The following is a 16019-nucleotide window of genomic DNA, read 5'->3' on the forward strand; positions in this document are numbered from 1 at the left end:
GAAAGTGTAAAGGCAGACAGTCTTTTAGGACTGAGTTATCCTCTCCGTCTTGGCGAGGTTATGTCACACCAGAAGATTTCCCACCAGCCAGATGCTGTGTGAATCACTACTTATTATTCACTGGAATAACCTTTATCAGTGCTGGTCAGTTAGAGGGAGTCGGGGTCACTCCTGTCTGACTTGTCCTTGAGCTTTTACACTCGGCAGCTATAGTTTAGTAAGACTTCCTTGACACTGTAGTATTTTTCTCTGAACTCTTGAGCCATTTCTTAATAGCACTTAGTTCTGTGTTGAATAAAGCCCCAAACTAACATTCTGTTGGAAAAAAACAAACCCATTTAAGCCAAAGGCTTCTTTTGTATTGCTCAAAATAATGAATTATGATAGAGAGATTTAATTGTCCACTCTCTAAAAATCTTCTTCTTTGGAAGTAGTTCCAATGTATTTTACCATACTTACTGCTAACAGGAAGCCATTTCATCACAAAATGTTGCAATTGCATAGATTTGAATAATATTTGCTGTTCTTAGAGTGAATTATCGCAAAAGATTTTGCAAGCTGTAACAGAATGTTAAGTCTGAGCCGAAGTGCTCTTTTTCTTTCTTGCCAAAAGGCTATTGAGGCATATGAAATAATTTCTGGTGGGTTGAACGCCTGGCAGCCACATGTCCACATGTGCACGTGCAGCTCATATGATGTAAAACATTCGTTCACCAAAAAAAAAGATACAGAAAAGAGATTATTGACCAGACCTTTGCCTTCAGAGAAAGGTGGGTACAAAATCCCAAAGCACCTGATTTAGGGAACTCTAAATGAGGTGTAGGTACATCAAACTAGCTCCAATGAAACTGTTGGTTATGGTTTTGGGAGTACATCTGAGAAGAGCCATCAATTGACTACAAAGTTGTTTTGAGAAGTTTCCCTTGGTGAGCAATTTACTAAGAGTATCTTCATACAAAAGATGAGTCAGATGTACGTACAGATTTCCTTACAAGCCTCATACTTCCAGAGAGACTCTTTAATTTGATACGGTGAATTCAGATGAGGTAACTTTCTGTAACCGAGTCATTTTTACTGAAATTGCATCTGCAGCTGAACTGCCAGCTAATTATAATTAAGTCTTGCACATGTGCTAGTTTAAAGTGTATTTTCAGTGGAAGTCTTTGTCTTGTTTTGGTGTATTTTTCATTATTTTATGGGGCCTGAGTGTCCATCTCTACTCATAGCCAAAGGAAGGACCCCACTTCTCTTACATGGGATGTGACCCCAAAGCATCTTGAAACAATACCTCTTTCTTTGCTGTGTTACCTGTTGATAACAGATATATTACTGTCTGTCTACATATGATACTGAGTTAAAATAAAATCCAGCTAATGTGAATGTGGACTACTTACACAAAGGATTTCCTATAATCTCATTGTATTTAGATCACATGATACAAAGCTTGATTTGGGCATTTATTTCCTTGTAATTAACTTTGCTTCCCTTTCAGCCCGCGTAATAGTGCACAGATAAAGTTTTAATTACACTGATTATCCTGTTGTGTTCAGTACCAGCCACTTCTCCAAGTAGCTGTTAGGCTGTTGGGGGACCCCAAGCTCTCTGTGTAAGGGCTCATGTATTGACCCAGTGAAAGTGTGAAATACTTTTGACAAGTGCACCTTTGTCCTTAGGTGTTCACTTACATTTAGGCAGGATGCATTTAACCTGGAGAGAGATCAGGAGCCTCATGGGATGTTCATGCACTATGTATACGTGGAAAAATGTATGTTGAACTGTGCTTAGAAAAGGGTGAGAGAGACAGTGATGGTGAAATCAGGTGCTTTTTTAACAAAAGACAATGTAAACTGTATTAATTTGGTCTTTTTCTGCTCCTTATGTTTCTCCAATTTATTTACCAAATAGATGTGAACACTTCAGCAAGATTGCAGAGTATTTATCTGTAAATTTTTGAATTATTATTATTTTTCTTAGGGCATATTGAAGCATTTCACTGGTGCCTGCTCCTCTCTGTAAAGCCATAGTGCTGGAAAGTATTGATGGCTTTACTGAACAGAGTTAGTCTTCAGAGGTAGGGGCTTGCTCCTGGGGCTTACCAAGCCGTGCTCTCCTTGGGGATCACTGCAGCGGAGGTATTGGTAAGCAAGGTGGTGTGTTGTGAAGGGGCTTTTGAAGATGCAGACGGTTTAAATACATGAAGCCACAATTTGCCATCACTCATCTAGCTCAATCCAACCGCAGCCGCCAGAAAGATGGACATTTTTGTGAAGTTTGTTTAAGTAACCACAATATCTGCAGTTTGTGTTCACTCTCTTCTCCAGGTTTTGTACAGGCATGTTAAGGGAATCTCAGAGTAGACATTATGGAGTAGAGCTGTGCTGTGGTATACACTCAGAGGAAAAGCAGATGAGATGCTTTATTGTTTGTTATGTAAGGAAATAATGCGACTGATAAAAATGTACTCTGGAATTATCCTTTTCATTTTTCCACCGTCGGCAAAACTGAAATGAGTTTCACTTTTCATGCCTTTTAGTTTGGGGAATTTAAAGGAGGTGCTCTCAGTTATATGACTCTGTAGGGGTGTTAGTTAATGAAGTTTTGACAGATTTAAGGTCACATTTTGCACGGTTCAATTCAGCACACTTAGAAATACGCAGCAGGGAGAGTTCCTCTCTCTCTGAACTGCTGTATATTAGACTTTTATATATGCTGAATTTATTTGTGTATTGGCACATTTCATGAAAGAAATAAATAGCAAATTTAGGTACAAGTTGTTGTTGGAATAAGAAAGGACTAAAAGTAAAGCTTATGAACTAGATCATTAACTTTAGAATGATATCCTAATCTTTAAGAGCAATGCATCCTTTTTATATTGTTTCCAGTTACCTTAGATCAAACATGCTTTTATTTTAACGGAAACGTGTTGTGACATTGATGGGAATATGTTACCTTAAAGCTTGCTGTGTAATTTTCTGCAAACCCCATGTCATAAAACACTGCAGTATTTGAGGACAAGTGAGTGAAGAAATTAGAGTTTGGGTGATAGAAACTGACAGAAGGACATGTGGTTCTGTATATTCCAGCTTTGCTAGCTGCTTCATTACCACTAGGACTTTCAGCACCCTTATTTTTTCCCTTTTCTCCTCTGCATAACACAGTCCGTACCTGGTATCTTGCTCAAGTGGAGAGAAGACTTAATAGCTCAATATTCCCTTTGGCATCAGTTCCTTTTATGTTTTAATCTGGTATTGCTGGGCACAGACATTAGAAAGAGTGTGATTTTTGATTCAATAAATATGCCCAGCTTAAAGGAAGTGTTTAGAAGGTAATTAGAACTGAATTAAAGCATGTTAGCATACTTATTGTAAGTCAGCATTAATTTAATAAATACAGGCTTGTTTTAGTGAGCTTGATTGCCAGTATACTTATTTGCTTTGGATTTTCAACATGCTGTTCTGATAACTTGGAATTGTATCCCTGTAGCAAATGATTGAAACCAGTGTTAACATTTATTCAAAAGTATGTAGTTGATATATTACAAAAACTAATTTTAGCCTTTCAATTAGTATTTTCTGGTGTTTTCCCACAAGTGTCTTTGACTAATGCTATTCAGTATTTTAATCAAAGATATGAAAGAAAATGAATAGTTAGTGATATGTAAATGGCAGTATAATTAAAGTAATGAAAGTAACAGGTCATTTTTACACTCTGACCTAGATTGCTAGATATGATTGACTCAACTTGCCTTTTAATAAAGCTAGATGCAAAGTAATGTATTTTTCTAAGAACAGTTATTCCAGAATTATTTTATTATCCTGGTGAAGGTTTGGTCATCTGTTTGATAGGATAAAATACGCTCTCTCACCTCCCAAACCCTTTCCTGCAGAGTATAATGAGAGGACTTACAAGATGGGGAAGTATGTTAGGTTCTCCATGTTATTCTACCAGCTGAAGTATTTATAATAAAGATGGGATGGTCTTTAGAGGAGATGTTGTACTTCAAAAAGTAGCTGTGGCTTTCATGGAAATTGCTGTGTGTAAGGGTCTTTAATTCATGCTGTGTATGACAAACTAGACAATGATCAGCCCTTTGTAACAGTAAAATAGAAAAACCTGTGAATTTCTGGAAACCCTGTGGTGGTTGGATATGGAACACATTATTGGAATACACATTATGGCCTAAAGGGTTTCCTTTGTCTTGTGGTGACGTTGTTTTGGTGAAATGATAAGAACAAGCTCAGGTTGAAAAATAAGAAATTATTGTATATAATTATTTCAGAAAAATGCAAGTGCTATATATTTTGGATTTTTTCTTCACTTTAGTGTAATCTAAGTTGTTTGAAGTCAAACATAGAGCAGCCATAAAAATGCATCTCAAAAGGAGACCTTCTATTCCGGAGGCTTCTGCTTAAGAAAAGGTTGCCAATAAATGATCTAAAGGATGGGTTACATTTTCCAAGTGCTTACTTGCACCTCTCTATGCTTCTCATTGCTAGGTACTGAGAGAGAAAAGCTGCAGATGATCTGTGCAACACTGTGAGCCATCTGCCTTCCTTATCTTTTTGGAAGAGGAACTTCCAGTCTTTTATTGCTGTTAATATTTTGAAAAGTTTGGAAAAGAAAACTTAGTCCTTATAACTGTCTTGTAATTCCATCAAAATGCTTATTGCTTTGTTTTAAATAGAGCATAAGAAGTATGCAGTGGTATGTGGTGATCCTTGGTCTGTACTTTCAGCTGTATATTAGTTCTGACGAATTGCAGGTTAAATGGGAATTTATTTCTCTGGAAAGATAGCACATCATCAGGCTGTGTACATTCTGACTTTATATACATATGGGATAGATAAATACTATGTAAGGGTTACCGTGGTTTTCAGTGAATACTGTTTGATCTTAACATGAAGATGACTGTTTCTTTGAGAACAATGAGGTCACTCCATCCTTTGCTGCTGCTTCTTTTTATCACATGAACACTTTAGTTTTATTGGAACTGCACTATAGAATCATCAAAATAAATTTGTATCGGCCACCATCAGGTATGCGCTTGTCAATGCAGTTGACCAGGGTTAAACTGAACCCATTTGGTTAAATCGAACCAAATAGATTGTGTTACAGATTTTCCTTTGTACTCAGTATCCTCCATTCTGGACTTGTTTCGTAGTATTGGGTCTTGCTCTACTTCATCAAGTGAAACTAAGAGCTGCAAAAGACAATCTTATGGAAGAAAATATTGGTTTGATTTGGTTTCTTTTTCCATACAGCTCCATTCTTTTGGCATTCTGCATTGCTTGTTCCAGGTTCCTTAGTAAATGCCAAGGTGATGGAGACTTTGGTTAGCCTAAGCCTCTGATGTTTTCAAGGAACTCACAGGTTTCTGATATTAAAAAGTTTTGAGTTTTGGACCTAAATATAGAATCTACTTACTAGTGAGATGAAACCATCTATAAGCCTGTAAATCCACTAAATAAATGCTTAGTTGGCATGAAATACAGTGGATATTTTTGATCTTCAGGCTGCATGAAACTAACTTGAAGACTGAAAAGCTTCAGCTAGAGGAAGTTACCTTTTTTTTTTTTTAAGTGAACATTTTTATCAGTAGAGCTTCCTATCAGTTTAAGAAGCTGTGTCTTCTATTTGAATGTATTCATGTCTTTATTTGAATGTATTAATGTCTTCTATTCAAACGTATTCTTGTAGTTTTGCCATCAGCGATGAATGGCAGTGTAGGACAATAATAGATAAGTATTAGGGTTTTGTTTTCTAAGAATCCTTTAACCCATAACCATCCTTATACTTTGGGGCTCAAACTGTCCTTTTAACTAATGTTTTAGCTAGAGCATGTCACCAAGATCTTTCTCTTTTCCTATGCACAACTAATTTCTTCTGTGTCACATTTGCTGAAATTATTACTTTCTGGCACTAAGTGTTACAGGATTTTCAGATGTGAACCTTCTATAAACAGCCACTCTTTCAGTGACTCAAAACTTCATTTTTTAAAAGAAACATCATCTTTTATTGCATTCCTGCAGTAGAAATAGGAATAAATGATGGAAAAAAGACACCAAAATCCTAACGTGTCTTATTTTTGAGCTTTTTATGGGTAGGCAAACAGATGTGCTTGCCTAGATTAATAAAAAGCTCACAACAGTAGCAAGAATGTGTTTTAGAAGGCTCAGTCTGGCAAGGACCAGCCCAAGCAATGGGGTTTTTTTGGTGAACAAGCATCAGCTATCCCAAAACAGTTACTTATTTCTGAAGATTGGGGTATAAAGGTGAATTTTAAGTTACGGGCTTCTAGAAGAATATTTCAGTGATAAGTAAAATCAGCAGAGGATGTGATATGAATTGAGCTGTGGTTGGAAACTGTGCTTGAATAATTTTGGAAGACACTGAAGGAAAACCTATTACATTTTAATTTTTTAATTTTATTTCCTGCCCTGGCAGTTGAATGTAAAATGGGAACTGTTAGTTATGGACTAAAATGGTCTTTAAATGGAAAGGAAAGGAGCAGAGAAAGTAGCTGGCTTTCATTATTAATACTAATTTTATTATTATGTTTTATACAGAAAGCATCTTACTGAAGAAGAGGTTAGAAACAGAGGACCTTCAGACTCAGTAGCCTGCATGTCCTGAATCATCAAGACTTTAAAGACAGACTGACAAAAGGAAAAAAGGGGGAAAGGAAAGGAAAAGAGAAAGGAAGGGAAAGGGGAAAGGAGAAAGGAAAGGAAAGGAAAAAGGAAAGGAAAAAGGAAGAAGGAAAAAGGAAAGGAAAAAGGAAAGGCAAAGGGAAAGGGAAAGGGAAAGGGAAAGGGAAAGGGAAAGGGAAAGGGAAAGGGAAAGGGAAAGGGAAAGGGAAAGGAAAGGAAAGGAAAGGAAAGGAAAGGAAAGGAAAGGAAAGGAAAGGAAAGGAAAGGAAAGGACAAAGGTAAAGATTCAGGTCCATGGGATGTTGGTGGCCAGGTTTGTGTTCGTGCTGCAGTTCTCAGGGAGCCTGGGGTTGTGTTAATGCTGCTGTAAAGAGGGACAGGGAATGTCTGTGTGTAGGCAAAATATCCTTTGGACTGGGTAGGAGGGATCTGTCTGTCCCTTAGCTCATGTTATCATGCTTGTCAGCTCTGATAGCTCTCACTGAAAGCTTATAGATCTTTAAAGAAAAGCTGTTTGGTCAGTGATTCTGTATTCACCAACCATGCCAAGAGCTCACACTTCATCTTAAACATCTGAACAAAATACTTTTGCTTCTGGTATTTCTAGGACTATGCAAAATCAAAACTAACAGAAATGCATTTATATTTCTGTCTGAAGGTTTTAGGGAACATTTTCTTATTCTAAAAGGTGGCAAAAGAGAGAAGGGGCTTGTTCATGCTTGCTTTTTAATTTAGCTAAGTTGTCTTCACCAGGGTCACCATGCAGTGTGGTAGGTAATCTTTGAGACACCAGGGTTTGGGACATGAAGACTTGTAAGGATCGGGCCAGGTCCCAAAATGCGCTTGAGGGCATTGGTAGCTTCAAAGCATTCTCAAAGACATACATCTCAGAGAGCCTCCAGTATCTTACAGACCCTTCCTAAAGTGTTCTGATTTTTCTTGATAAATGTTTTTCACTGGGCTTTCTATTTGGGGAAAAGCATGTATCTGTGGTGGTAAATGCAAGCTGAAAGAAGAGTGGAATTTAACAAACCCTGTTCCAGCTGTGCAGTTGTTTATGCTTGCAGTGGAAATAATTGTGCAATGTAAAGAGTGGGCCCAGGCTCCGGGAGAGCTACAGATCTTGTCACTGTCAAGACAACTTGTTACCACTGACAGCAAGTAATAATAGATGGCCAAATGTACTTTTTCTAAATACTCCACTGAATTATTACAAAAAGGGAAAAAAATAAAATAAAACCCAACATTTGGTGGGCTTTTGTCTGCTTGTTGATTTTAAAGGCGCTATTTTTTTTAGGATCATTTTTAGGCTTGAACTCTCACTAGCCTGAGTTAGCTTGAGCAACACTTCATAATGGATACTTCCCTGCTTCTGTGCTGAAGTGAAAAGGAAGGGTGACTTGAAGCTTCTTGTTCTGTGTGTATTAAAAGCATGAATTAATCCGCTTTGTTAGAATTGAAGTTTATTATTTTTCCATTTAACCATATTCTGTTACCTGTGTTGGACCAGTAAAGCAGGATGTTGGAGAAGCCCAGCGGAATTGGGAAGAGAAGTTCATTTTCAGGGCGGATTGTGTGTTTTTTTGGTACAGCTCCTGTATTTTAAGGTCAAGGGCAGGTAAAAATTACAAAGTTAAAGTGTTGGTTTGGGAGTCAAGTGAACAGCCAAAGAAAAGCCATATATTTGCACCTGACCCATTTGCAAAAGGCTCTGCTACCCAGCTCCTGTACATAGTAGGTTATTTGTGCTTCTCCAGAGTGTTTCCTACAAGAGGGAGTTCTGAAGTGGATTAGGAGATGTGCAGTTGAGAACATACAATAAACAGGGAAGCTGGTACCATTATAAATTTTAGGCTTCTTTATTGCAAAACACTTTGTATGTGAGAATGATGGGCTTGTTCAGTCACTTACAGTTGTACTGAAGTTTGTAATACAGAAATAAAAGTGAAAAAATGCATTGAAGACCTGCAGGTAATCAATGGGGCAGACTGTAATGTGGTTCCAACAGTATGTGTTGTATAATTCCAAAACAAATACCGTAGGATGAGAGAATTTTGCTTACTCCTATAAAAACAAAACGTAGCATCCTTTTGCGGCTTGATGCTGCCTGTATTTCAGAACACCCAAGATCTCTATAAAACCCTGACAACACCCCTAAAGGTCGTTTATGGAGGTGACCTCTTTTTGCCTCCCACACTCCCTAGAGCATTTCTGGTCTACCCACTCCTTCATGGCCACCCACCCGCAGATCAGCTGAGAAATCATACTTTGTTAGTTTGTTAAGAATGTTAGTTTTCTTCTTTGTTCTGTCTCCTTCGTTTGAAACATGTCTTTTGTTCACTGTGATTCAAATGCCATATTTTAAAAATACATTATTTGCAGCGTATAAAAATTAAAGTGGAATATGTAGATTTTAGCTGAAGGGACTTGTCATTGTGCCATAAAATGCATACATGTATTTTATTGTGATTTGTGGTTCAAGAAGTAAATTTAAATTAGTCTAATCACAAGAACACTTTTAAGCAAGCACTTTAAGATGGATGGGCTGTTCTTTGATGTTTAAAGCCTATGCCAGACTTACAGTCTTCACCAGTCAGATGTATTTAGAGTAAGCATTAATTAGAAGTAATTCTTATATCTCCTTCATATATGATAGGAATATAAACATTACTGAAGTAAATGGTCACAAGTTAAATACCTTTGGCTGTGAGAAAGAGTATCTTGGATCTGTGCATGTTTCTGTGGCAGTAAAAGCAGTGATGCTGCTGTGTGCTATTGATAGTGTCACATTCTTAGTGCAACCTGCGCAATCTGTCCCAGTTGGTCATTGCAATAATCATAAACAGAATTTATGAATCTCATAAGGCAAAATGTGGTGAGCATATAATATGGGAATCTTGCCATGTGCATACCATGTCCTCTCAGAAACCCACATGATTTAAAGCAACTGTTACAGATAGACAAGTTTTCTTGTGTTTCTGTGTAACGGGTTTTGATTTTGCCATCTGGTTTAAGTTAGGTGGATCTTCACGCATTTCTGGTTGTGGTTGTTCACAGGCTGCTTTCTCCATTGCTTTCTGTGCAGGTGTTGCAGGGTGCTCAGCTGATAGCTGTTGCTTCTGCTGAGCCTGCCTCAGGGGGTGTTGATGGGTCCCCGCTCCAAGGGAGTGATATCCAAGTCCAGTATGTGCAGCTGACACCAGTGACAGACCACTCTGCAACTAATCAAGTATGTATATGTTGTCTTTTCTCCATTTGAATGCCCTTAACTTGATTGAAACCTGTCAGATGAACTGTAAATCTGCCCACAAATACTGCGATACCAATGAGTTTATGATCCTATTTCCAAACAGTAAAAAAACTCAACCTAAAATGTCTATAATAAGAAACATCATTTTGTTAAAGGTATAAATGGGCTTTGACTTGCTGCTTCAATTCTCTTGCTCAATGCCTCTAGAGAATAGTTATTTTGGTCATCATTGTTTTTCTGCATCCTTGAAGGCTGAGAGCCATGTTAAAAGACAAGGCAAACTTGCTAGGAACCTATCCAAAAAGTATTTTTCAGACTGAGGTTTCTCTAAAAAATGTTATTCCCTTTCTGACAGCAGTTTTCCAGTTATTTTCATCAACAGCCTGGATTTCTCTTAGGAGCGGGAATATTAGCAATTGTAAGTGAATACTTGATCTTCTCACTTATGGTGAAGGAGTTCTTTTTTGTTTTCCCTTTTAAGAGCACTCATGTATCTGAGTCAAGAAAAAGCTCCTCATCATCTTGAAGCTATGACTGGTGACAACACGAAAGTGCTGACTTAAGACAGTTATGTTTTTTGAAGCTGGTTACACATTCCTCTCTGAACCCCACTTAGTGGGCTTCTTTACTAGAGAATATCAAGTGGTTGTGAAGAATAAGCTGTTGCTTGCTAGCCAAAATATAATGGTATCCTTAGCAGCAAATATTAGAGTGGATTTTTGTCTGATACCTCCACAGTTTTGTAAAATCTGATCTGGCTATAAATGTTTATGTTGGATATTGAGTCTCTTGAGGTGGAAATAAAAAATTGCACAAGAAATCAAAGGAATTACATTCAGACTTTGTGTGCACAAAGCTGAAGTACTCAGTGCTTCTTCCCTGAACAATGCAGTCTGCTGATCAGTTCAGTATATGAAATTAAAGCGTATCAGTGTCCCAGTAGCTGTGTTGTGTACAGGTGTATTGCTGACGGGCTGTCTGCACCGGCTGGTGCTAGGAGGCGAGCTGGAGCTCTAAACTCTTTGAGCTGCTCCTCACCTGGATTCTACAAATAGCTTTTCAGATAATGATGCTCCCTGATCAGCCTAACTGATGTGTGAGAATGCTGTGCTGTAAGATTACACTCTTAAGTTTTCTGTATGCTGATCTTTACACATAGATGGGCCCTAGGTAGGCATTTTCCATCTTTTCTAAATTAACCTCTATGTTAACAGTCTCCATATTTTACTCTCAGTCATTTGTAATAGCACCCTAGACAACAAGACTGTTGCTTAGAGGGATCATGCCTTATTTCTTACAAATCCTCGAGTACTGCTGGTCCCATGCAGTTAATAAAGCTTATATGCATCAGATAGTGAGAGGTGTTTCTCATGCTGCTGTCCTCACTCTAGGCCTGGGAAGCTCTCATATTTCCCTCCCGCGGACTTTCTCCTGGGTCTCTTTCTCATGCCTGTCCTCCCTTCTCTGCTAGCACCTCTGACCAGGGGGACAGGAGGTTACGAAGCACAGTTCATTGGCATCTATCTTCCATATAATTGGCAGCCACCAGAGGAGTCGCTTTTCTCTTCAGGGACACTTCGTACTGTGTTAGGTTTTAATACTGTGGTTAGCCACAGAGATCTATACAAAGCTGAAGAAAAGCAGAAAAGGAAAGTGGAATAAGAAGGCTGTGAAAGGAAAAACAGACAAGGTGAAAAATAAGTTTGCCATAAATACTTCCTCAGTTTACACAAACTGAAAACTAAGGATCTGTTAATGAATTGGAGAAACCAACTTGGTATTTGTGTTACTCTGGGTTACATGAATAGTTCAATAGCTTTTTTTGAGGGCTAAAATTACACATATTGAGATATTTTCATTATTCTGAGTTATGTAAAGAGTTCAATACCTTTGTGGGGACTAAAAGTATGGATATTGATCTGCATCATTTTAGAAAAGATGTCTTATCTGAAAGGGAAGATCTCACCTGAAGGAAAAGCCCTCTCAGTGAGGCTGTAATGACACTTTCATCTGTTTTCATATAGTTTATGTCAAGGTACTGAGATGTTCTCAAAGATTTTCTATCTGTTTTATCAATCAAAGCTTACAGAAGTGGAGCTGCTATGGTCTACACCAATTCCATGTTTGAAGCACCACGTGTGAGCTTATTTAAAGTACCAGTTTTTTGACCTTCTTTGGAAGCAGTTGCACTTGGAAGCTGAAGATCGGAGTGAGGATATTTGAAACAAATCCATTCTCTGAACACAGCTGAAGCTTGCTTTCATGTCTCAATAGCATTCTTACTTAGAGCAGCTTGCAAAATTTAGAAATTTGGATTAATTCTAAGCTGAAATACATATGCTGATAGTAAATGTTGTTAGATTTGGAAAAAAAACCCCACCATAATTCCAAATCCAAAGCATGCTTCTAATCGCTTTGGTCAGTCTTCTGGTCTGAATGTTGGATAAATACGCAGCATTACTGTCATCATCATTATTTAATAATTACAATATTTCAGTAATTTTCCTCTAATGGGAAAGAAAACGTTGGTCACTTGAATTGCTATCAAATTTAGTAATCTGGTAGAATTATTTATCACTTTGGCACTAATTTATTGCACAATTAAGTAAACACCAGATAACTTAGAAAGTTGAACAGGAAAAAAATCTGGTACCTGTTTGCAATTCCTGGCAACAAGGCAGAGAACTGAAAGGAAATTATTTGACAACAAAACGTTGATTTAGGAGCAGTGCTTTATAATTTTGAAACTCCAGTGTTTTCATTTGTGTAAGTAAGGTGAGACTGGAGAGTGAGACCTAAAGGATGGGAAAACTTGATGAGTTTCCACCCTTGTGTTGTTGTGGATCATCCTGCAGATCCTAGGCTGAGACTATAAAGCAGGGCTTCAAGTAAGACTTTTTCAGAGTGGAATTCCTGCCACAGAAATTATTTTGTATTCAAGGCGTTACATAAAGTATCTATTAGATGTTTTTATGGAGGGAAAATCCATCAAGGGCAGATCTCTGGAATCTGTGGGAGTGAACGGGAAAATATCGTTAAATGCTTGCCCTTTCCTTGTAGTTTATCTATGCTTCTGATACTGGTTGCTATCAGGGGAAGGCTTATTGGGTGTGATGGGCTTTATCCAAGCCAATACAGCTGCTCTTAAATGCTATTCATCTTACAGCTCTAAGGATGGAGTTTGTGTCATGATCTAGTTCTCCTTACTCCAACTAACTTGGCCGAAAAGACAGTTCGCTATGGGATTATCCTTTCACGGCCTTGTCAGACTTCTGGTAGGCAGTAATGTGATTTTTAAGGAGACTTCCTCTGAGAGCTGAAGTCGACTGTATTTGCTTTAAATTCCTTCACGGAGAACTGTTTCTGCTTGGAAAGTGAACAGAATCAGGCCTGTAGGAAGAAATTTATTTAAGAAAGGAGTTTTCCATAGTAGCAATACTCTCATTTTACACAAAATAGAGAAAGACTGCAGTGGGTAAAGACAGCCGTTTTAGACCATATCCTGCACCAGCTGGTGAAATTGAAAGCACAGGCCAAGCAGGTAGTTTTACTCACCTTACCTACAATAGTTCTGTCACTCTGCGACATCCTACTCTCTTTTCTATGATCACCCTTAGTGAACTTCTGTCCATGACACTCCATACCCCCAAGCTGTCAGCATGTGCATCTTGCTGGGACGAGTCCTTCTGCAGCTTTGGTGCATGTTATGCCACACACGAGTTTTATTTTGTTTCCTTTTGGGACTCGGTCTTTTTTTGGGAAGAGAGAGAATAGTTTTTTCTATTTGCTGTCTTTGTGCCACTCATGATTTTACAGATCTTTATCATGGTTTTATTATTTCAGTCTTCTCTTTCCAGCCTGAAGGGCAATAGTCTATGTGGGCTTCGTGTGGATTCTTTGTTATTTTTGGTGCCTTTGTAAGTGTATTCCCATTTCAATTCTCTCATAGAGATGATATCCATACAGATTTTGCACTGGTGTATACACAAGAACTTTGTGTTGCTGTATGTTCACGTTCCCTTGGCTACATGAGTGGAAAGCACTGTTGTATTGATTTACTGATGTTTCCTTTTGCAGGGCACTGATACCCTTCAATCAGCGATCCAGCCAGAAATGCAGATAGAACATGGAGCAATCCAAATCCAATAAGAGAACTGTGAAAAGCTGCATTAACTTCTGAGATGTGGGTGATCCACAGCCAGAAGTAAAGTGCTGTCATCTTCGTGCAACGACAGGAGAATGGAAATGCCCTTTAGACTAATGGTCACACCTCGAATATGTCCTGCGAATTGCAGAGTTCTGATGATCTGGTTGTTCTCACCTGGAATAAATGATACCCATTTACTTAAATTGGAGCTATATCACTGCATCAGTTGAGAATCTGGCCTTCAGAAACAATGAATGGCCTGCCTGTAGGTACACTTAAAGAGGGGAAAAAGTCTTTTAGAAAGAAAGAAATCTAATGAATCAAAACTGTGAGACTAAGTCAGTGTTTCATCCTGTTCATTTCTTCTGTGAAATACACCATTTGAATGTCTGCAGATATCTTTAGTGTATTGCTGCCTTGCAATACTTGCTTTACCACATATAGATCAAGAGCTCAAATATTTTTCACTGTTTAAACAGCTTTTTTTATTTGCTATGGTGTTTATAACAAAAATGGAAAATATTTAAAAAAAGAAAAATTCCATAACTGCAAGTATTAGCCTTTTGCTGGTGTTTTCTGTTCAGTGTAATTAAAACTGTATTTGCAGAAGACTAACAATTTTGTTTGTACTATTGCTTAACTACTTTTCTAGGGGAAAAGGCTTTAAAATGCTGTAATTATGCATTTTTAATGAGAAATAAATGTGTATTTATGAATAGTGCAGCTCTAAGTTGCTCTCTGCCTTAGGAATGAATATGGTTTGACTGGACGGTGCGGTAAGAGTTTAGCTCTGGAGTGTTTGAAGATAGATGCTATCTGGCAAGCTTTGCTGTCAAACTGAGAAGTAAGATTTAAGTGTGTAAGGAAGATACCTATCTTAGATTATGTTACCATCTAAAAATGTGATAGTTAAGCTTTTGAGTCTGCAAATCTTATTTTATAACATGAATTTATGATTTTTTTTTTTTTTAATGTGACCAGTTCTTCTGAGCTATCCATTTTTGTTCCTTCTGCCTCCTTTGTTCAGCCATTTGTGGCAATACCTCAGTTTGGGATTCACCCATAAAAAGCTGGGCTGCAACAGTCTGATACCTGTCACTGAAACTTATGGGAAACTTCATGTCAGTTTGAAGAAAGCAACGTTTTCGTATTTGCTAAGCTTGAGTGGAAAGGGTGCACATTTGCCAGAGCCTGATTATCTTAATGGTGTGCTTTAGGAAAATATAGTTTACTGGGGGAGGTGCTGCTTTGTATTTTGTTTTTCTGCAGACTTGCTGTGTGGTTATTGTCAATATATGGCTCCTAACGCATTTAATATATTAATCAGCGGGGCACAGTCACAAATTCTACATCACTGAATTCAAATGACATTTACTTATTTTTTTTTATGAAAGAAAGGGTTAAGCACACCCAATTTTTGGGAATGTCCCTGTTAAGTATTACGCTTTATGTAAATTCCTACTTCTCTTTAGGATATTTCTTGACGCACAAGTACAATGCCAACCGAACCACAGCTTATTGAATACAATGTTTGCAGCAGGCCAAGAATTTGGCTGCTCTTCAGTTTCTTTTTTTAATAGTGGTTCTCAGACTGGGTGATGTTCGAAGAGCTTGGCATCCAAATCAAAGCCTAAAAATAAAGCAAGGCCTGTATATTTTAGCATGGCTGCTTAATAATAATTTATCACTTAGAAATGACAGTGAGAAAGCTGGGATGGCAATGCTGCCCCTGCAAAGCACTCTCTTTGTATATTCATATTGGCCATACTGGCTTTCTTGTCTTCTTCAGAAAGCTGTACTCTTACTCAGCTTTCCTTGTACATCCCGAATGTCTTCTGCTTTCAAGGGGAGCACACATGCCTTTAAACTATAAGGAGTCTATCTTTGGTTTATGGTGCAACTGAGAATCCTCCTCTCTTTGCATTTTTCAGCTCAGGTACAAGATGAAATTGAGTTCAGGAGAGGTTTCCTT

At 38.0% G+C, this 16019-nt stretch overlaps 1 protein-coding gene across 2 annotated transcripts in view; it reads left to right on the forward strand.

The window, feature by feature from the left end:
• The window catches only part of LOC133212424 (protein BANP-like), a 110830-nt gene extending 96067 nt beyond the window's left edge, over window positions 1-14763 (forward strand). The window contains exons 8-10 of one of the 2 annotated variants that reach the window (XM_061353814.1): window positions 9736-9879; window positions 10256-10318; window positions 13360-13904. In XM_061353814.1, coding sequence (XP_061209798.1) covers window positions 9736-9879; window positions 10256-10318; window positions 13360-13674 — 522 coding nt within the window. In that variant the 3' untranslated portion in view covers window positions 13675-13904. Of the gene's footprint in view, window positions 1-9735; window positions 9880-10255; window positions 10319-13359; window positions 13905-13977 lie in introns of those variants that run through there. The other variant, XM_061353815.1, reaches the window with a different exon arrangement.
• The last annotated feature ends 1256 nt before the right edge of the window (window positions 14764-16019 follow it).

This window comes from Neopsephotus bourkii, unplaced genomic scaffold, assembly GCF_033783945.1.
Source record: "Neopsephotus bourkii isolate Nb327-2 ecotype Australia unplaced genomic scaffold, CSIRO-AGI_Nbou_v1 NB_695, whole genome shotgun sequence".
Lineage (NCBI taxonomy): Eukaryota > Metazoa > Chordata > Aves > Psittaciformes > Psittacidae > Neopsephotus > Neopsephotus bourkii.